This window comes from Botrytis sinoallii (genome assembly GCF_014898435.1).
Source record: "Botrytis sinoallii strain Bc 23 chromosome Unknown BSIN_022, whole genome shotgun sequence".
Lineage (NCBI taxonomy): Eukaryota > Fungi > Ascomycota > Leotiomycetes > Helotiales > Sclerotiniaceae > Botrytis > Botrytis sinoallii.
In genome coordinates this window covers 482,031-499,390 of record NW_024066049.1, presented here as the reverse complement: position 1 = coordinate 499,390, position 17,360 = coordinate 482,031, and the positions used below count along the sequence as shown (strand labels likewise).

The window sequence follows — 17,360 nt, the reverse complement described above, 5'->3', positions numbered from 1 at the left end:
ATAATAAATATATTAGTCTCGAACTGACATCGGGGTCGGTGTTGTTCACTCACATGCGCAAAAGGATTTGATTGGTGTATGGTGGGGTTGCTGGGGTATTTGGGTATCGTAACAAAAAACGTAAACAACTCAACTACCATTTTTAATTTAAGAACAACTCCAATTCCAAATATTACGACGACAACATTTTCGACAAACTACTAACCACCACAAGAACCTCACGATGTCTGCTTCTGAGGATTTAATCGATTTCGACATAATTGAGAATCAGAAAGAAAACATTCAATCATTACCACAAGGACGATCCGCAAGGAATCTCGCAAAAATATTCTCTCCATCACCTCTACAACCCCTCTCAACACCTACACCATCCGATACCAGAAATCTGAACGATGCAGTTAGAGAGGAATATGAAGAAGAGTTAGCCAACATTGGTGAATCGACGATCCATTTAGATATCTACGATCGATATGTCAAATGGACACTCGATGCATACCCCTCCGCACAAGCAACACCCAATTCACAACTTGCCCCTCTTCTCGAGCGCGCAACGAAGACGTTCCTCAATTCTCCACAATACAAAAATGATCCACGATACCTAAAGCTGTGGCTTTCATACATACGATTCTTCTCCGATACACCGCGCGAAACATTCGCATTTCTAGCTCGTCATAATATTGGGGAAGGATTAGCATTATTCTACGAAGAATTTGCAGGATGGCTAGAAGGTGCTGGCAGATGGGTACAAGCAGAGGAAGTTTTTCAGATGGGTATTGATAAGGAGGCTAGACCGGCACCACGTTTGTTACGCAAATTCAACGAGTTCCAGGAAAGATTTGCTGCTAGACCAGATAGCAGTAATGAACCTTCATCCCCCGCATTACCGACAGTTCGACCAGCTCTTGCGGCGAAGATAGACCCATATGCTGCAGTGGCGCCGGCCCCAGAGGATCCTCAAGCACCTAGACCTTCTGCGGGTGTAGGCGGCGGTTCAACAACTACAAAGAGTGGTAAGCAGAAGTTGAAGATTTTCTCGGATGATGAGAATGGATCTGCACCGGCAGTCTCTGCATCTCCAGGGGCTGGTTGGGAAAGTATAGGATCATTGGCAGACCGAAAGAAGGAAAATAGGATTGAACCCAAGCCATGGGTTGGAGAAACATTAAAAGCGGGTGGAAAGAAGAGTAGTACCAAGATGGCAATTTTCAAGGACGAGGTATGTTATTCCTTCCGTTCTATTGTCCCTTGTTTGCATATGTTGATGTCATAGGACTAATTTTTGGCACTTGTGGCGCTATGTATTTCAGTCATTAAAATTAGCTCAAATCACAATTCCAGAATTGCAACAAGTGACTATTAATCCTAGAAATGGCCGAAGTGAACAAATTTTTGTTAATCTTGAAGCTGTGTATCCTAGTCCGGATGAAATTGGGACAGAATTGAGCTTCGAAGAATTACGGGCTGCTCATCGTGGATGGTTGGATAAGTCGTGGGAAGCGGAATTTGATGTACCGTCGGAGCCAATGTCAAGTGAACCAGCTCAAGATTCTGATATGGGCATTGAAACTATTACACATCAAATTCCAGAGAAGCTAGTTATTGCTCGGGACTCAGTATTTTCCAATGAAAATCGCAAGGAGAAATTTGCAATTGCTCGGGATCCCGTACCTACGGATGAGGATCGGCCAGAGAAGCTCGTTATTGCTCGGGATCCTGTATATACTGACGAAAATCATCGACCGGAAAAGCTCGTTGTTGCTCGAGATTCAGTATATCTAGATGAAAATGGAGCAAAGAAAGAACATAATAGGGAAACCAAGCATAGGAGAATAAAAGTTAAGGAGGTCAATAAGACGCAAATAAGTGAGTATTTGAGTAATCTTTGGCAATTTTGAAAGCTAATAATCTGTAGTCAGCGCCAAACTTTCTTCGCCGACGGGGAAGAAGATGAAAAAGAGGAAGGCATCCAAGGAGCAAACGATGACTCTGCATACTAAAGCAGCCACGGATGAAATTTACGATATCTTTAACCAACCCCTCAAACCAGCAAATGAGGAGGAGGAAGAGGAAGAAGAGGAAGAAAGTGATGATGACGATGAAGATATGACTGATGGTGATTATACAAGTGGCGGAGAAAGCACCATGACAGGGGGACTTCATGGTACTAGTGAAGCTGGTGATGATGACGAAACTACGGATGTAAAGAGTGAAAGCGAGTGGACCGAATTTACAGCGCAGAGGCCTGGTCCAGATATGGACGATGAAGATGGAACGATAGCCTCTACCTTCACTGATGGAGAAGATGAAGAGTTCGAGGCTATCAAGGTTGCAATTCCTCGTGATGTCGAAGAACACGATGATCTCGTGACTCCAATAGCCGAGGATGGACCATTCAGATCAACGACAAGTTTTGTGCCAATACCTCCAGAAGATTATGATCCACCCACTCATCCATATCGAGACCCTGCTCAAGTTTCTCAAAATCGACTTCCTTTCATGACCCCAATCGTTGAGAGAACTGAATCTTCGCTTGGATTACCAACAATCAGGGATCAGAAACATTACTTTAATTCGACCACTAGTCCTAGCAGAGGCAGTGGATCAAAGATACAGGTTTTCCAAGATGATGATGAGGAGGAGGAGGATAGCAGTCCATTGAGAGAAATTGTTAATGAAGCGAAGCCCATCGACAGAATTCCGCAACCACAATTAGGCAAGAAAAAGCCTTTGTCAAATTCGACGGCATTCGCCAAAGAAATTGCACCTAAAGGTCCTATTATTCACGATTCCCAATGTAATCCGGTCGATGAAGGTATTCGACAATTAATATTCGAGAAGTTACAACCTCCTCTCAGCTCTTATGAAGGATTTTCTCAGCACGACGAGACGAGAGGTCAGTCAGCAGAATTAAAGAAATATGCCAAAGCAGCTTCGAGAGCGAAAGGCTCAAGCGACAGAACTAGTATCTCAGCGCCCCCGACCCTAGAATTTCCTGGAACAGATAGACAATACACATTGAAACGAGAACTTGGTGCCGGCGCATTTGCCCCCGTGTATCTACTCGAAAGTGGAACAGAAGATGCCGAGCAAGATGAGAACGAAACTCCGGCAGTTATGGGTAAGGGAGCTTTCGATCACTTTAATCGCAAATCATTAGAAGCATTAAAGATGGAAGATCCACCAAGTGCATGGGAATTCTACATCATGCGCCAAGCGAAACGAAGATTGGGAGTTTCCCGTCCTGCAGAAAGTATTCTTGATGTGTACGAAATGCATCTTTATAGAGATGAATGCTATTTGATAGAAGAATATAGAGATCAAGGTACTCTACTGGATATCATCAATATCTCCCGCGCAGATGCCAAGTCACCAGGTGGTGTTATGGATGAACTCCTCGTTATGTTCTTCACCATCGAGTTGTTCCGCACAATTGAAGCTCTACACTCGAAGGGTATCCTCCACGGCGATCTCAAAGCAGACAATTGTCTCGTTCGTTTTGATTCTCTCTCAGACTCTGATATTTGGAGTCCTAAATACAAGAGAGATGGAAGCGACGGCTGGAATAAAAAGGGCATTGCACTCATTGATTTTGGCAGGGGAATTGACATGAAATGTTTCAAGCCTGACGTTCAATTCATCGCGGACTGGAAGACTGGTCCCCAAGATTGTGCGGAAATGAGAGAATTAAGACCATGGACCTATCAAATTGATTATCATGGATTGGCGGGCATTATTCATAGCATGCTCTTTGGAAAATATATCGATACGATTGCTGAAAGACCAGGTGATTCAATTGGTGGAATGGGAGGTGGATTGAGAAAGTGGAAAATCAAAGAGGGTCTTAAGAGATACTGGCAAACTGAAATCTGGGCAGGGGTTTTCGATATCTTGTTGAATCCGCAGGGATATGTGGATGGAGAAGAAGGGGGAAAATTACCTGTGCTTAGGGGAATGAGGGTTATGAGAGAGGAAATGGAGGAGTGGTTGGAGGGAAATTGTGAGAAAGGCGCAGGATTGCTGAAAGGGGTTAAGAGATTGGAGGATGGGGTTAGAGAGAGGGCTAAGAGGAGGTAAATGTTTGAGTTGAGGGAATCAGTTGCTTGGGTATGGGGGGGCTCGGGGGGGGGGGGTGTTATTAGGACATGATTTGGTAATTAGGAAGTAGGGAGTAGGATATTGCTACAGTGGAGTTTGTGGGGTATATCCAACCTACCTATCGTAGTTTCAAACCATGGCGTTCTGGTTCATGGGAAATTGAATTGTCAATCCCGTTGAAGTGTTTTGAGACTTGGATGGATAGAGATAGATGGTAGGAATTTTTATGAGAAGTTTATGATTTATGATGTTTGGTTCACAATAGAGGATTTAGGCTCGTGGAATACATGGATTGTATTATTGACTACCTATGTAGGTATGTAGGATTGTATTATTGACTACCTATGTAGGTATATAGGATTGAATTGTTGAATTGTCTAAAGCTAGAATGTTCTTGTTTTTTTTTGCTTTTTTTGAGAGGGGGGAAGGGGGGCGGTGGGGGGTGAGTGAGAAGGCTTTGGGATACCTAGTTGAATTGATTATTTAGGTAGTTGGGTAGGTAGTTGGGTAGGTAGTTGGGTAGGTAGTTGGTTAGGTGAGTAATTGTTTGGTTGGTTGGTTGTTTGGTTGGTTATTTGGTTATGTATTTTTGTTTTTATGAGAGAGGGATGGAGAGGGGAGTATGGAAAATAGGGGGGTGAATGGAGGGATGGATGGGGGGTGGATGGAGGGGTGGATGGGGGGTGGATGGGGGGTGGATGGAGGGGTGGATGGGTATATTGTGGATATCCATAAATGGTATTTTGTTTTGCGGGAGGAGGGGGGTTAATGTTGTTACCCAGTATCTTTTATAAGGTCTTTTTTTGATGCAGGAAACTGTTCGATGAGGTGGTTTGAATTGGAGTTGAGATGGAATGATAATTATTCTCGTGTTTTGATATTTGTTATAATATTTTATGATCTTTATATAGGCACCTAGAGGTATGTAGAATAAGTTATACACCGCTTTTGTTTACCACCAATAGAATCATTCTGCTTATACAAACTGATCTTGGCTGACGAATGCGATATGATATATATACTCCATATACCGTATTATCAAATAAATTACCTATCTATTTTTTTATTCTATAGTAGGTATAGAATTTGTGGTATAATTTAGGTGATTGGTAGGTAATGAGGTCTATAATAAGGTTGTTCGTTGTACGATTCTGAGATCTTTCGATTCTCGATATCTAGAGACTTAGTATTGTTAGTAAGACTTGATTGTTAAGGTCTTTATATGAGTTTGAGCTTTTGATGAATGTAAATGTTAGAGGTTTCAACTACAGTTTTAGGATTTAAAATAGTCAAACTTTTGATAATCATTAAAATTCCGCAATTTTGGGTTTAGAGCAAAGTTACAGGACAGGTGTTATCGTTTCAATGACTTTTTGAGAACACACTTTTGGTCAGGTTTGGTTTGTGAATGAGTTTATATATCTAAGGAGCGTACGATTTGAGACTGTTTTGTTCTTGTCTTGGGTTTTATCTCTATCAATCCTTGACTTCTTCAATTTATATTCTCATCTACTTCTAATTTAACCCCCACTCCCGCTCTCATATCTGGAAATCCCGATTGTTACAATTTAATTTCTAGGATCGAGTGCCTGTTGATGATGTAGTCGTCTTCTTGGGCTTTTCTGCTTCTCTTTTCTTCTCTTCCGCATCACCACTCTATGTGACTTTCGCTTTGCCTTTATTTTTGCCTGGATCAGTCGCCTTCTTCATCGGAGGGCAGGAAGAGTCTTTTTGCTTCTGTCCGTCACTTGCAATTGGTGTAGAACGAGTTTGGCTCGATACTTTCTCCCCCACCTTATAATGTATATGCTGGTTCTTGTTAGCTGACATTCTTTGTATCTTCAAAATACGAAAATAATAAAAGAAGAAGAGTAAAGGAAAATAAAATCATACATCAGTCCGACCTTTCTTCACATTAATGGAATCGGCTCGAGCTTCCCGATAGTCACTTAAGGCGTGTTTTTAATCTCTTTCAGATAGAAACTGTTTCTTGTTAGCTGAATTTCTCAATATCTTCAAAATCCAAGAATGATAGAAGGAGAAGGGAAAAGGAAAATAAAATCATACGTCATCACGTTTGGGTTTGGAAGACTGGCTAGTTCTCTGAGGCATTGTAGATGTGAGATATTATTCGATTCAATTGTTTGAATTATTGTGTAGATCGTATTGTTGCGTTTTGATAATGATGAAAAAGGAAGTTTTGTAGATGTAACTTCATGGTTTATATATACGCTGTTGGATTGCTTGCCTATCTTCTTATTCTGTTACTGATTCATAGTTTTGCATGTGGAGTTTGTAGACGCCTTGTAGGCAACGATTTACAGGGCCAACACTTTTCGTTTACTGGAGTGCTGAACGTCTAGGCTCCTAGGCAACTGGGTCGAGGAAATATTAGCGCCCGCATATTTGTTCGCTTATTTTATTCAGTTCATCGAGCACCACCAAGAGACCGCATATGAATGTAATCAAGATTAAACGGATGGAAAGGACAAATGAGCGGTCTAGGCTACTTTCCTTGAGAAAGTGGTTGTAAAATACTTCTACTTGCAGAATATATCAACCAGGGAAATTCTCACGGCCGATTGTTAAGATAGTCCGTGACCACAAAGTAGACCAAAACGAAGACCTTTCTGCCTTGATTATTTTTTTAACGCTGGGCTGTATGGGTATGAATGAAAAAAAAAAACAAAAGTTAGGGGGTGAGAAAAGAAAGGTACGGGTTTAAAAGGAAGAGAGGGAATAAATTGGATAAGCGAAAACGAAGCACGGGGAAGACGAGTAAGGATTAGAGCGGAGAGAGGTGAAGGAAGGTTCTAACATTATCATTCGCTCAAGCTTTTTTCTTCATGAAATTTAGGGTGACTTCTATATCTTCAAATTCTGCGACAACTTAAATAGGTACTCTGACTTGTGGAGCTAGATTGTAGATCTTGGATAGAAACGTACATGTACTTTTCCTGAATTCTTATTAGTGAGATCGTGGGTTCATATCTTGATCTAAAATTAGACTCATTAACATTTACAAGAAGAGAAGCGATTGTGTTTTGTGATGTAATCTTGATTCGTGCCTTTTAATATCAATTATTTGTTCCTTTGAAAATTTACCTCGAGCAATGTGTCCGGTCTTCTCATTCATGATTCCTTCAGCATCTAAGTTTGAATCCACTACTAACATGAATTTTGCATGCCACAATTGATTGATCGATATTCCACATTATCTTTGAGTAATGATCGATGAACTGGGTGTGCAACGTCTGAGTCATAATATTCACTGTTATAGACTTCTTTCTATTTTGAATGTATTCACTTGACATAACCAATCAACAGACAAGAAGCGAATTAGAACTTGAAAACTAGTCAATTCATCTCCTAACCTAATTGGGAATTCGGAAATCATAAGTCTACTGTAATTTCAAGATTCAAAACACTTGAAAGATTTGAACCCTCCGACCCTTCATCTTTTTACACACAACAATTTGATCTTACAAAAAAATCAAATCCAAATAAAGGTCACTTACAACCCAATTCAACTTGATTTATCAAGACATTCATGTCGAACCAATTAGTTCAGTCAGAGACTGAGCACCACAAAGCTCAAAGCCAAATCCAAACTTTTCAACGCCAGGCCATGTTAGCCCTCGAGAAAAACCAATACAAACAAAGGGTTGGCAGAATCGAGGCTGAACACCTCCGAAATATTACCTTTATGGAGGGTGAGCATCAGCGATACATTGACTTCTCCATCTCTGATCATCGAGAATCCATGACCATCCTCACGACCCACCACTAAAAATACCTCTCCGATGTTTCAATCTTGTACGAGCAACAGAGCGGTAACCTCACAGCTCAGCACTAACAACAAATTGCCAATCTCAGAGCTCAGAATCAGGAAGGTCAAGAAGAAGAAATTGCCAGACTCGAAACTAGCTACAAAGAAGCAATGGACAGCTGGGAAGAGGAACAGAAAACCGCTTATACCTGGAATGATCTTCTCTTGATAGAAGGATACTTGTAAACGGGATTATACGTCGCTTTTCTCAGAAGTTGTCGAAGGATATCCAGACGGTGCTGGAACACCCGTGATCCAAGACCCGGTCTTAGTGGTGTAAGTATCAGTGGGAGTCGGAACGCCGGTGATATATCCCGTTCCAGAAGGAATGACTGTGGAGTTACCGCTGTTCTTTACTCTTTCTAAGAAAGCATCGAACCTATCACCGGGGTTGATACCAGGAACCATACCAGCTTGGCAATGGGATTTTGGATTTGCTTGAGCACAGTGGAACCAAATTGGTTTGTTTGTATTAACGACGAAATCACGAGTAATGTTGGTAGCGTTGGTGGGATTGAATTGGTTGAAGCCAGTATCAAAACCGCCATTGAAGTTGCAGGGGGTGTTAAAGTTGGACTGCGTAACGGTGTGGTTTTCTGGCTAGAAATTTGAATCGGATGATATCACCCACGTTGGCGTTAATTTGGTTTGGAGAGTAAATCTTGAGCCCTTTATCGCCTACAGTTACATGATGAATTTCGCCATTCGAGATACCGGTTTCAGTGCTGTGAGGCGAGGTTGTGGTGGTTTGGATGGGAGGAGTCGGAGTATATGTGATGCTATCGGTTATAGTAACAGTCTTCGTCACATGGAAACCATCAATGATGATGATCGTGATATCAACAACGTTCACGTCGATGACAATGTCGTTCTCGTAGATAGCAACGGTACAATTCCTGAGAACTTCATGAGGGAATGAAATAAAATAAAATTATGGGAATAGAGGGAGATCAAGAGCAAAGTGCAATTTTTGAAGATCGAAACAAGAGAGAAGATCTAACGACTGTGGTAAGGAGAAACTGAAAACATGAAAGTAAGTAAGGAATTGAAGAGGAGGGAAAATAAGATGAGGAATGAAAATGTAATGAAAAACCTTCACCTACTTATGTGAAGTCGATTTCGGGGCGGCAGTATTGAAATGATATTGTTGCTAATGTAGGGCTGATGTCAGGATACATCACCAGCCTCTCGCATAGAAACTTTTCCGAAGGCTGTGTTCGTATCTAGGGTCGATGTCTCCTTTCAAGCCAATAATCATTGGCAATGAAAACCCCGTTGATAAATTGTTTGGTCGAAGATGATTGAGAGTCACATTCCGCTGCTCACCATGTCAGATCGTAAACATTAGATGAAAATTTCGAAATAACATGATTCTCAAGATTCTGACTACTCAGCCCCAAGATTGGCATTGAGTGGCGTTTGGTGCGAATGCTCCAAGTCAGCACTCAGCATAAGCATAAATTCTTGATAGATGGCCTTCTGTTGGAAAAACCGTATCATTGGGAAATGAAAGACTCGAGAAGTGTATTTGGATGGTGAGGCTAATAAATTGCCAAACAAACTTCGGCGTTGTCGCCACGAGCGCATTCAGCCTTCTCATCACAACATCTGGCATAGGCTATCATGAGATAGGATTCTGACCATGGGAGATAACGACGCATTCAAGCTATAATTAATACCTGAGCTGAACGACACTTCAGCACTTATCATCTAGGTTCCTTTGTTAAGTTGCTCGAGCTGGAAGCAGGCCATGAGTAGTGAGAGTAGGATGATGAATGCCGATAAGATACAAGCCATTTGGCTGCCTCATACATATCACGGAACTCTCCGATGACTACAAATCTCATGATTCCGTGCTGAATAGCCAATAGCTCTTTCGAACAGGCCTAGGATATTAAGATTGTGACACCCTTTCAATCGACTTGAGCCTTTTGAGTGATGAAAGCCATGCCGAGTCTTGCATGAGACTTGATGCTTGGCGAGAAGGAATTCGAATGTTCGCTATTGACATAGACATTCAGGATTTCTGAGTGAGAACACTGGCGTTCGTAGCTCTAGGAAATTATATGTCATCCCAAAGGATAGCCGTTTGGTCGTCAAAATATATTTCCGCTCATTCAAATCACACTGCAGAGTAGTTTTCGACTCAAGATTGATGTAGTTTGGCCCTTTCAGCTCGGGAGTCGGGAGTCGGGATTCAAAACATATCCTACCACGAAGCACACGATCTTTAATTCGACGTTGTCGTTCGTTGTCGCGAGAAGACATCAGAAGAATTAGGTTGACTGTCTCTGGATTAGACGTATTCAAAGCAAACGCTGGAAATTCCAAACTGCCACGTGACTCTCGTTCTCCATTCCCGATGTGGGTATAATCCGACAAAAAACCCGATGTCTCAGATCAAAAGCTTAAATCATCAAGGTTTCTAAAATAAGCATTGGCAGACGTACGCCTTGACCCACACATGTTTACGACGAGAGCCAGATCTTTCCAAACATTCTTTATCTTTGGTCTTTCAAGCTTCGCCCGAAGTACGAAGATTAGATGATTGTTTGCATCAGACAACTGATATCTTCAGATATTGTCGGTTGCTTATTAGTTCATGCATATAGAATAGGGGCAACTAGCATTGTGGTCACCGGAGAGTAGACAACTGCTAACAGTACGCAGTGATAGATTGCAAAAGCAAACCCTGCTTTTCTAACATTAAGAATTATCAATATCTCTTGTCTCAAGCCTTACTTGGAAACCCCTCGTAAATTTGGGAGGATCTAGCCTTATTGATATGGATCCTGATTCATCATCGAATTGATCACATCCCACACAAATACTCATTGCACTAGCATGAAGCCGCGTAACTAGGGGTTCTAAAAGTAATTATCAGAAGTAATGTGGGTTTATATAAGGTCAAAGTATGGGGTAGCTTTTTTTCTGTCAACTTTCTTCCCTTTGTATTCTTCTCCTTTGGCTGTATCGCAGCGTTTTCTTCTTTCGAGATTTCAATTTGCCTTGATGGGTAAGGAGTATTTGTAAGGGAATTGGCATTCTGATAAGTGTTGAATATGTCTACGGGTTTGGCATCATGGAGTTTCGGGAGTAGAATGCGATCAATGGTGATAGTTGGTGTATTCTTGAGTCTTGTCTTTGTTTATGGGTACGTTCCAAGCTTCTTCACTATTCAATCTTCAAGCTGTGTCAATGAACTCATGATTCACGTCTGACCCTTTCTTTCAGATTCGCATATCGTTTGAACCATGACGAAATCCAACCAAAACTTAAACCTCTCGACGCCGGTCCTATTACAATTGTTCAAATCGAAACTATAGAACATACGGTGACACATACCAGTACATCAATTTCTGTTTCCACAAAAAACGAATACGCTTTACCAACCTCTACCCTCGATCCCACAAAATTAGCATTCATGGTGGAGACTCGCCCACTACCACATCTACCTCTTCAGCTCACACATATGACAAGCGTCATTCCACAAGAGTGGACCTTTAAATTTATGGGAAGCACACTTCCATCAATTATCTATTTGGATTTCACCACTTGCGAGATCTAGTAGCCTCAAATAAACTTACTCTCGTTCCCCTCCCATCCCATTGGGATGTCTCAAGTCGTGAATCCATATCTCAGATGTTCACCGACCCCGAACTTTACAAATCTCTCTCTCCAGCCGAACATCTCCTAGTCTTTCAACCCGACTCTATATTTTGCACCAAAGCACCCACTACTCTGAACGATTTCATCGAGTATGATTATATCGGAGCGCCATGGTCGACATACTCAACCCATGGTGGCAACGGGGGACTTTCCCTCCGTCGCGTATCATCCATATTACGATTGCTAGAAACAGAAAGACGCAAACCCGGAGATGGAGCACTTGAAGATCTATGGCTGAGTACAGGACTGAACAAGCTGGAAGGAAGTAAAATGGCAAATGCAGCAGTGAGCAAGACTTTTAGTGTGGAAAGTGTTTGGGACGAAGCGCCGCTGGGTTATCATATCGGATGGTTGGGGGTACCACCATGAACAGGTTCGTCATCTCATCATTTATTTGCTCGCTTCTCATCCCGCTGGCAAAGATGTGTTGTTTCCTCTGCATCAATTTCACGGTAAAATCTCACATTTGTACTGCCCGTCGTGTTATTTCCTTTCCCATCTATCCATTTTGTTCCCCTCCCAAAACCCAAAATAACCGGAGAAACTAACACCAAACCCACCCAACAGATCTGGGATAAACCCGACTACGTCTCCCACATAATGAACTACTGTCCCGAAGTGAAAATCATCTTGGGCATGAAACTAGATAATGACAAGCCTCAAGGCGTTTCCTAATTTTGCACTTTTCTCTTCTCATCAATCTATCTTCATGCTGTTGTGTATTATGTATGATTTATTTTATCTTCCTATCTATGAAAATAATATGTATGAAAACATGTACCAGTCAAATAGCAAAACAAGAATGAATGAAAATAAAAAAATGAAAAATATAAATAAAAGTTTGAAATCTTTAATCTCAACGTTAAGTATGCGTTCTCAATATTCCACCATTCCCATTCCCACCACTCAAATGCTGTGACTGATGATGCGAATGACCCGCATGCTGACTCGGCTGCGCAAGCCCAATATTATTATTATTCAACCGATTCGGCACTGCTCCCTGTACATTCTGCACTTGTATCGCATGACCCGGTTGCGGCAGAATGAGATAACCTGCTGCATTTGCATTCGCGTTTGCGTTTGCGGCTTGATTCCCACCACCTCCTCCATGTCTACTTCCACCTCCTGCATTCGCGGCTATTAATGCGCCTCCTGCTCGAGCTGATTGTGCTTGTGCTTGTGCTTGGTTTGGTGCTTGACCATGACCCTGAACAGGAGCCTGAGCTAACAAATTTCCAGCGCCCGACCCACCGTGCAGAGCACCCACACAGAGATATTCAAAAGAACTCTTCTCTTCTCCTCTTTTTGCTCTTCACGAATGGACGCGCAGACTCTGCAGTCGCAGGGGGAATTCCTGGTTCCATGGGATTTAGTCTTTTGGAGATGAGAGACGAAAATGGCGAGCATTGTTGTATCAGTAGAGCTGTGACTCGTTCCTACTGGGACATCATAGCTAGTGAGGAGGGCGTCTAGGGTTTTTGCTATGGGGAGGGAGAGAAGTTAGTTTGTTTCTTGGGGTGTGGAGATGGGGTTGTGATTGTGGGGATTTTGGTGTATGTATGTGAAATGGGATGAAATAATTTCAGGTATTGTAAAGGATTGTGTGGTGTAAGGGGCAAGGAAACGAGAAAACAAACTATCCATAGCTAAAAAGTCCTTGATTTTCAAAGGATGTTGAAAATCTTTCAAATATTTCCCTTTAGCGTCTAGTTTAGGGTGAACCTCAGCGTTGAGCATAGATGGTCTGATGATACCATTTGCAACCTGGGTGCACATATTGACTCTGAGAATCATAAGTTAGTTTCCAAGAACCTCAAAGTGAGATAAGGAAGAAATGGAAGAGAAAATCAAAGCAGGGATACGAACCGTCTAATCTCTTCTAACAAGGCAGTTTTGCTCTTCTGCGTTGGTGCATCACTCGAATCCGAACTCGAGTCCGAACTCATAATTGCTTGTCTAGTTCCTCCGTTTCCCTTTCTGCCACTACCAATTGCATTCCCATTCCCTGCTCCATTCCCGTTGTTGTTATTTCCGCCTCTTCTTCCTCTCCCTTGACCCCTACTTTGTGACCGACTCCGCGAGCGATTTCTACTAGTTCCAGCGTTCGCTTGAACGCTCCAATTAGGATTAGGATTCCGACTGTTAGACATCAATCTCGCTATGCTAATCGCTGTTCCAGGTGGCAAATTTATTTGCAAATAGCGATGTAAAACATCGCGAATGAGATCCGCTAGAGGGATATTATTCAGATTGTTTGGGTTATTTTGTTGATTGTTGGCGTGATTATGAGGGGGGGCGGTGTGCATGGGAGAGTGGGGAAGGAGAACGAGAAGGGGAGGAAGAAGAAGAGCGGTGTCGATGATTGTGATTGTGGTGATGGTGAGGATGGGGATGTTGATGAAGATGATTGGGAAAATTCATTTTTCTTTTAGCTTTTGGGAGCGGAACCAAAGCGAGTGTTTGAGCTGGTGGTGTATTAATTTGAGGAGGAGGAGCAGGACCAAGAAGGTGGATATGGGTTTGTGGTGGAGAAGGTTTCCTCGGTGGAAGAAGAATGGCAGGAGGAGGTAATACGTGAATATTGTGAGATGTAGGAGGAGGTGGAGGCGAAGGAATGTATGGTGGTGGAAGCTGTTGGATAAAATGTATGTGTTGTCTTGGCGGTGATCTGGGACGAGGAAGAGGTAAATACGCTTCCGGTTCTGGCTCCACAAAATGAATTTGCTGAGTTGCAGGCTCTAATCTACGTCTCAAGTCCGGGTCAAAAGGAACTCGTTGAAATACCTGAGGGTGAAAAAGCTCAGGCTCGGGTTCAAATTCCAACTCCAGCTCTGGATAGTATATGGGACTGATGGGACGAAGTTGTTCGTAGTTCTGTTCCGGAGGAGGAAGTGTAGGTGCAGGAAGAGGATAGACAGGTGTTGGAAGGGGATATCGACGACGAGGTCTTGATAAAGCGAGCGAAGCGGGATTGATATATCGTTCTCTTTTTTGTCTTCTTCCGGGGCCCGGACAAAAGAGACCAAGGCAGAAATCAAGCATATAGAAATGTTCTGAGGAGGATTCTTGGGTGAAAAATGAAGATTCACGACTCTTATTTACAATAAATGTTTGCTCGTTATCGTAATGCAAAAATGCAAATGTAACACACAGATGCCGACACGATTAGTGGTTATTAGCCAATTCTGCAGGGTTTTCGTATATATGTTTATCCATGTATATACTAACGGGCCAATTGGATTGAATTATGGAAGTGAACATCTGGCAAATGCTTACAAAATTGTTTGTGTAAGACCAAAACACCTGGACATCGAGGCTGACTGACGAAAAGCTTAGCGAGGTTGCATATGTTTGCTCAATCGTATTGTTTCACCGTACTAAAAGATGGCTATTGAAGATCATGAGGTGGCTTTCTCAATAGAATGACCGAGTAGAGAGAGTAAATATGAATCTATTGAAATGTCTCATCAATGTGATGCTAGCTGGCTCAAGTATAATCCTCGAAAAACTATGGTATTTGTGAAAATTTCGTCCACAGCCTCATGCTAACCCCAAATATCGCTACTTCACGAAACTTCCGTTGATCAATCATATCAAGACTTCTCAATTGTAATGTGTTCAACATATATATATATATGCCGTTTCTCCTTGTAGTAACCGCAATAACCAATCAAAATTGCACAGAAAACGTCCTTTTCGTCCTATACGTGAAAGGGTCATAGACAATGTGATCATTCGGTGTAAGGGGAACTTTCCACCTTGTCAAATGTTGGGTACCAGAAATGAAAAGAATTCTGACCGCATGATGTGGTCAATAGTCATTGAACTCATGTTTCACGCGAGATAGATGGGCTGACGGGATCTCCTGGAGGGTGGGGGGACAGTGCAGAACTTTGGTTGATTACCTATATTAACATACTACAATATTGGAAAATAGACGCTACGTAGTCAGACTCTTATCCAGACCTGAAGCTCCGCGATACGTGGATAGCTCAATGTGAACAACCGCCATCTTCAGATTCCTCACCATCACTCTCCTTTGCGCCTTTCTTGCCCTGTTTTGCTGATTTCTTCTTGAACATTGAATCAAGAGTCTTTTGTCCCTTTTTGAGAACTTCTTGCTTTTTCTTATCGGCTTGACCCTGAAACTTCTGCCGTTCATCTGCTCCTAAATCCTGTAAGCGTTGCTCTTCCTCCTTGAACTCCTTGCTTTCAGGATCTCTTTCGAGTAGTCCCTCGAGTAACTTAATTTCCTTAGCCCACGTAGATGGATCCTCGACAGTCTTTCCCTTTGCGTCTTTCTTCTCAGTTGGTGTTTCGAGAACCATAGGCATATTTTGAAAGACTTCAAAGTTTACGACATTGTGGAATGCTCGAAGGCCAAGAAATCCAGTACCGATGTTGGCGTGTAAATCCCGGTTTGATGCTAACGGTGACTTGCTGTCATTGAGATGCAAAGCTTTTAGATATGGCAATCCAACAATCTTGTCGAACCCATCCATAGTTTTCTTGAAAGCTTCGGGTGATCTCAGATCATATCCTGCAGCAAATGTATGACATGTATCTAGACAAACACCAACTCGGGATTTATCATCAATAAGAGCAATAATGTCCCGAAGGTCTTCCCATGTAGAACCAATTACATTTCCAGCTCCTGCCATATTCTCTAACAGTGTGATTACCGTCTTCGTTGCTTTGTGAGCTTTATTCAATTGAGCTGCGATGCGCCCGATTGCTTCCGGTCTTGGGTTGCCACCTGTACTTCCCGGATGAAAGTTGTAAAGTTTGATACCCAACTCTTCACACCTTTTCAGATCGTCCAGAAAACAATCGTATGCTTGCTTGGCTTTCTCTTCATCTGGTTGCGCTAGATTAACTAGATATGAACAATGTGGGAGAACGAATTTCGAGGCATCGTATTTTTGTTCTTTGCATAAAGCCTTGAATTGATCGCGAGCTTCAGAAGCTAAAGGAGGATTGACCCATTTCCGCTGAGATTTGAGAAATAAAGCAAATGCATTGCCACCGATACGTGAAGAGTTATTGACTGAATTTTGAACGCCTATGATGAATATGTTAGAGAAGATCTTCGCGCCATGAGGAGAGATACACTTGCCTCCTGCACCACTAACATGCGCGCCGATATGCACAGCCTTTTTCAAAGTCGAAACCAATGTACGGTTTACCAATGGCATAGTTTCTGCTTCTTTTTCTTCTTTTGTTTTTCTCTTCTTCGTAACCTTCTTCTCTTCCTTGTCCTCTTCGTCTTCGTCCTCCTCTTCCTTGAGTTTGCGTTTCACGGGAGCTTTGTTTTTTGTGACCACTACAGCCTCCTTCTTCACATTAACAGTCTTAGCTGTTTTCGGGAGATCAATGACTTTTTTTTCGTCTCCGTTTTCGTCTGCGTCTTCTGAACTGCCACTATCTTCTTTCGCTTTGCTTCGGATACTATTCGCAGCTAACTTTGGAACCTCGGTATTCTCAGTTTTTATATCTTTTCCATCCTTCTTCGTTGCAGCAGACGAGGCTTCAGTTCCTGGAACATCTGCAATTTTAGCATTAGCATTTCGACCAGATCTTCGAGGAGGCATCGTTGCTTGCGAGTGAAGTGGTTGTTTTCAGTTCTCAAAGCTCACGGCTGCAGATCTCCAAGCGCGTGAAGGAAATATAGATTAGCAAAGCGCGTCTCGCGAAGGCACGTGATGAGACATTATCTCGATTTATTTGTATGGTGCCTAGGTAGGCCTCTCATGGACAGCCTGGTAGG

The 17,360-nt window shown here is 42.3% G+C and overlaps 6 protein-coding genes across 6 annotated transcripts; 3 read left to right on the top strand and 3 right to left on the bottom strand.

Annotated features, from left to right (window-relative positions):
- Nucleotides 1-223: 223 nt before the first annotated feature.
- Nucleotides 224-4,074, top strand: EAF02_009858 (uncharacterized protein; the record flags this gene model as incomplete). The annotated part of the gene is made up of 3 exons (XM_038905906.1): nt 224-1,216; nt 1,308-1,863; nt 1,913-4,074. The coding sequence occupies 3 exons, from the start codon at nt 224-226 to the stop codon at nt 4,072-4,074; spliced, it is 3,711 nt and encodes a 1,236-aa protein (XP_038754329.1).
- Nucleotides 4,075-7,645: 3,571 nt separating this feature from the next.
- EAF02_009857 (uncharacterized protein) lies at nt 7,646-8,093 on the top strand (the record flags this gene model as incomplete). Its single annotated transcript, XM_038905905.1, has 2 exons — nt 7,646-7,808; nt 7,972-8,093. The coding sequence occupies 2 exons, from the start codon at nt 7,646-7,648 to the stop codon at nt 8,091-8,093; spliced, it is 285 nt and encodes a 94-aa protein (XP_038754328.1).
- A 23-nt stretch (nt 8,094-8,116) lies between these two features.
- On the bottom strand, nt 8,117-9,253 carry EAF02_009856 (uncharacterized protein; the record flags this gene model as incomplete). The annotated part of the gene is made up of 4 exons (XM_038905904.1): nt 8,117-8,500; nt 8,556-8,820; nt 9,028-9,074; nt 9,251-9,253. The coding sequence occupies 4 exons, from the start codon at nt 9,251-9,253 to the stop codon at nt 8,117-8,119; spliced, it is 699 nt and encodes a 232-aa protein (XP_038754327.1).
- A 1,733-nt stretch (nt 9,254-10,986) lies between these two features.
- Nucleotides 10,987-11,962, top strand: EAF02_009855 (uncharacterized protein; the record flags this gene model as incomplete). Its single annotated transcript, XM_038905903.1, has 3 exons — nt 10,987-11,078; nt 11,159-11,491; nt 11,548-11,962. 3 exons carry the CDS (start codon nt 10,987-10,989, stop codon nt 11,960-11,962), a joined length of 840 nt encoding a protein of 279 aa, XP_038754326.1.
- Nucleotides 11,963-12,455: 493 nt separating this feature from the next.
- On the bottom strand, nt 12,456-14,635 carry EAF02_009854 (uncharacterized protein; the record flags this gene model as incomplete). Its single annotated transcript, XM_038905902.1, has 5 exons — nt 12,456-12,812; nt 12,845-13,074; nt 13,231-13,376; nt 13,460-13,823; nt 13,921-14,635. 5 exons carry the CDS (start codon nt 14,633-14,635, stop codon nt 12,456-12,458), a joined length of 1,812 nt encoding a protein of 603 aa, XP_038754325.1.
- A 950-nt stretch (nt 14,636-15,585) lies between these two features.
- On the bottom strand, nt 15,586-17,184 carry EAF02_009853 (uncharacterized protein; the record flags this gene model as incomplete). The annotated part of the gene is made up of 2 exons (XM_038905901.1): nt 15,586-16,655; nt 16,710-17,184. The coding sequence occupies 2 exons, from the start codon at nt 17,182-17,184 to the stop codon at nt 15,586-15,588; spliced, it is 1,545 nt and encodes a 514-aa protein (XP_038754324.1).
- Between the last annotated feature and the right edge of the window lie 176 nt (nt 17,185-17,360).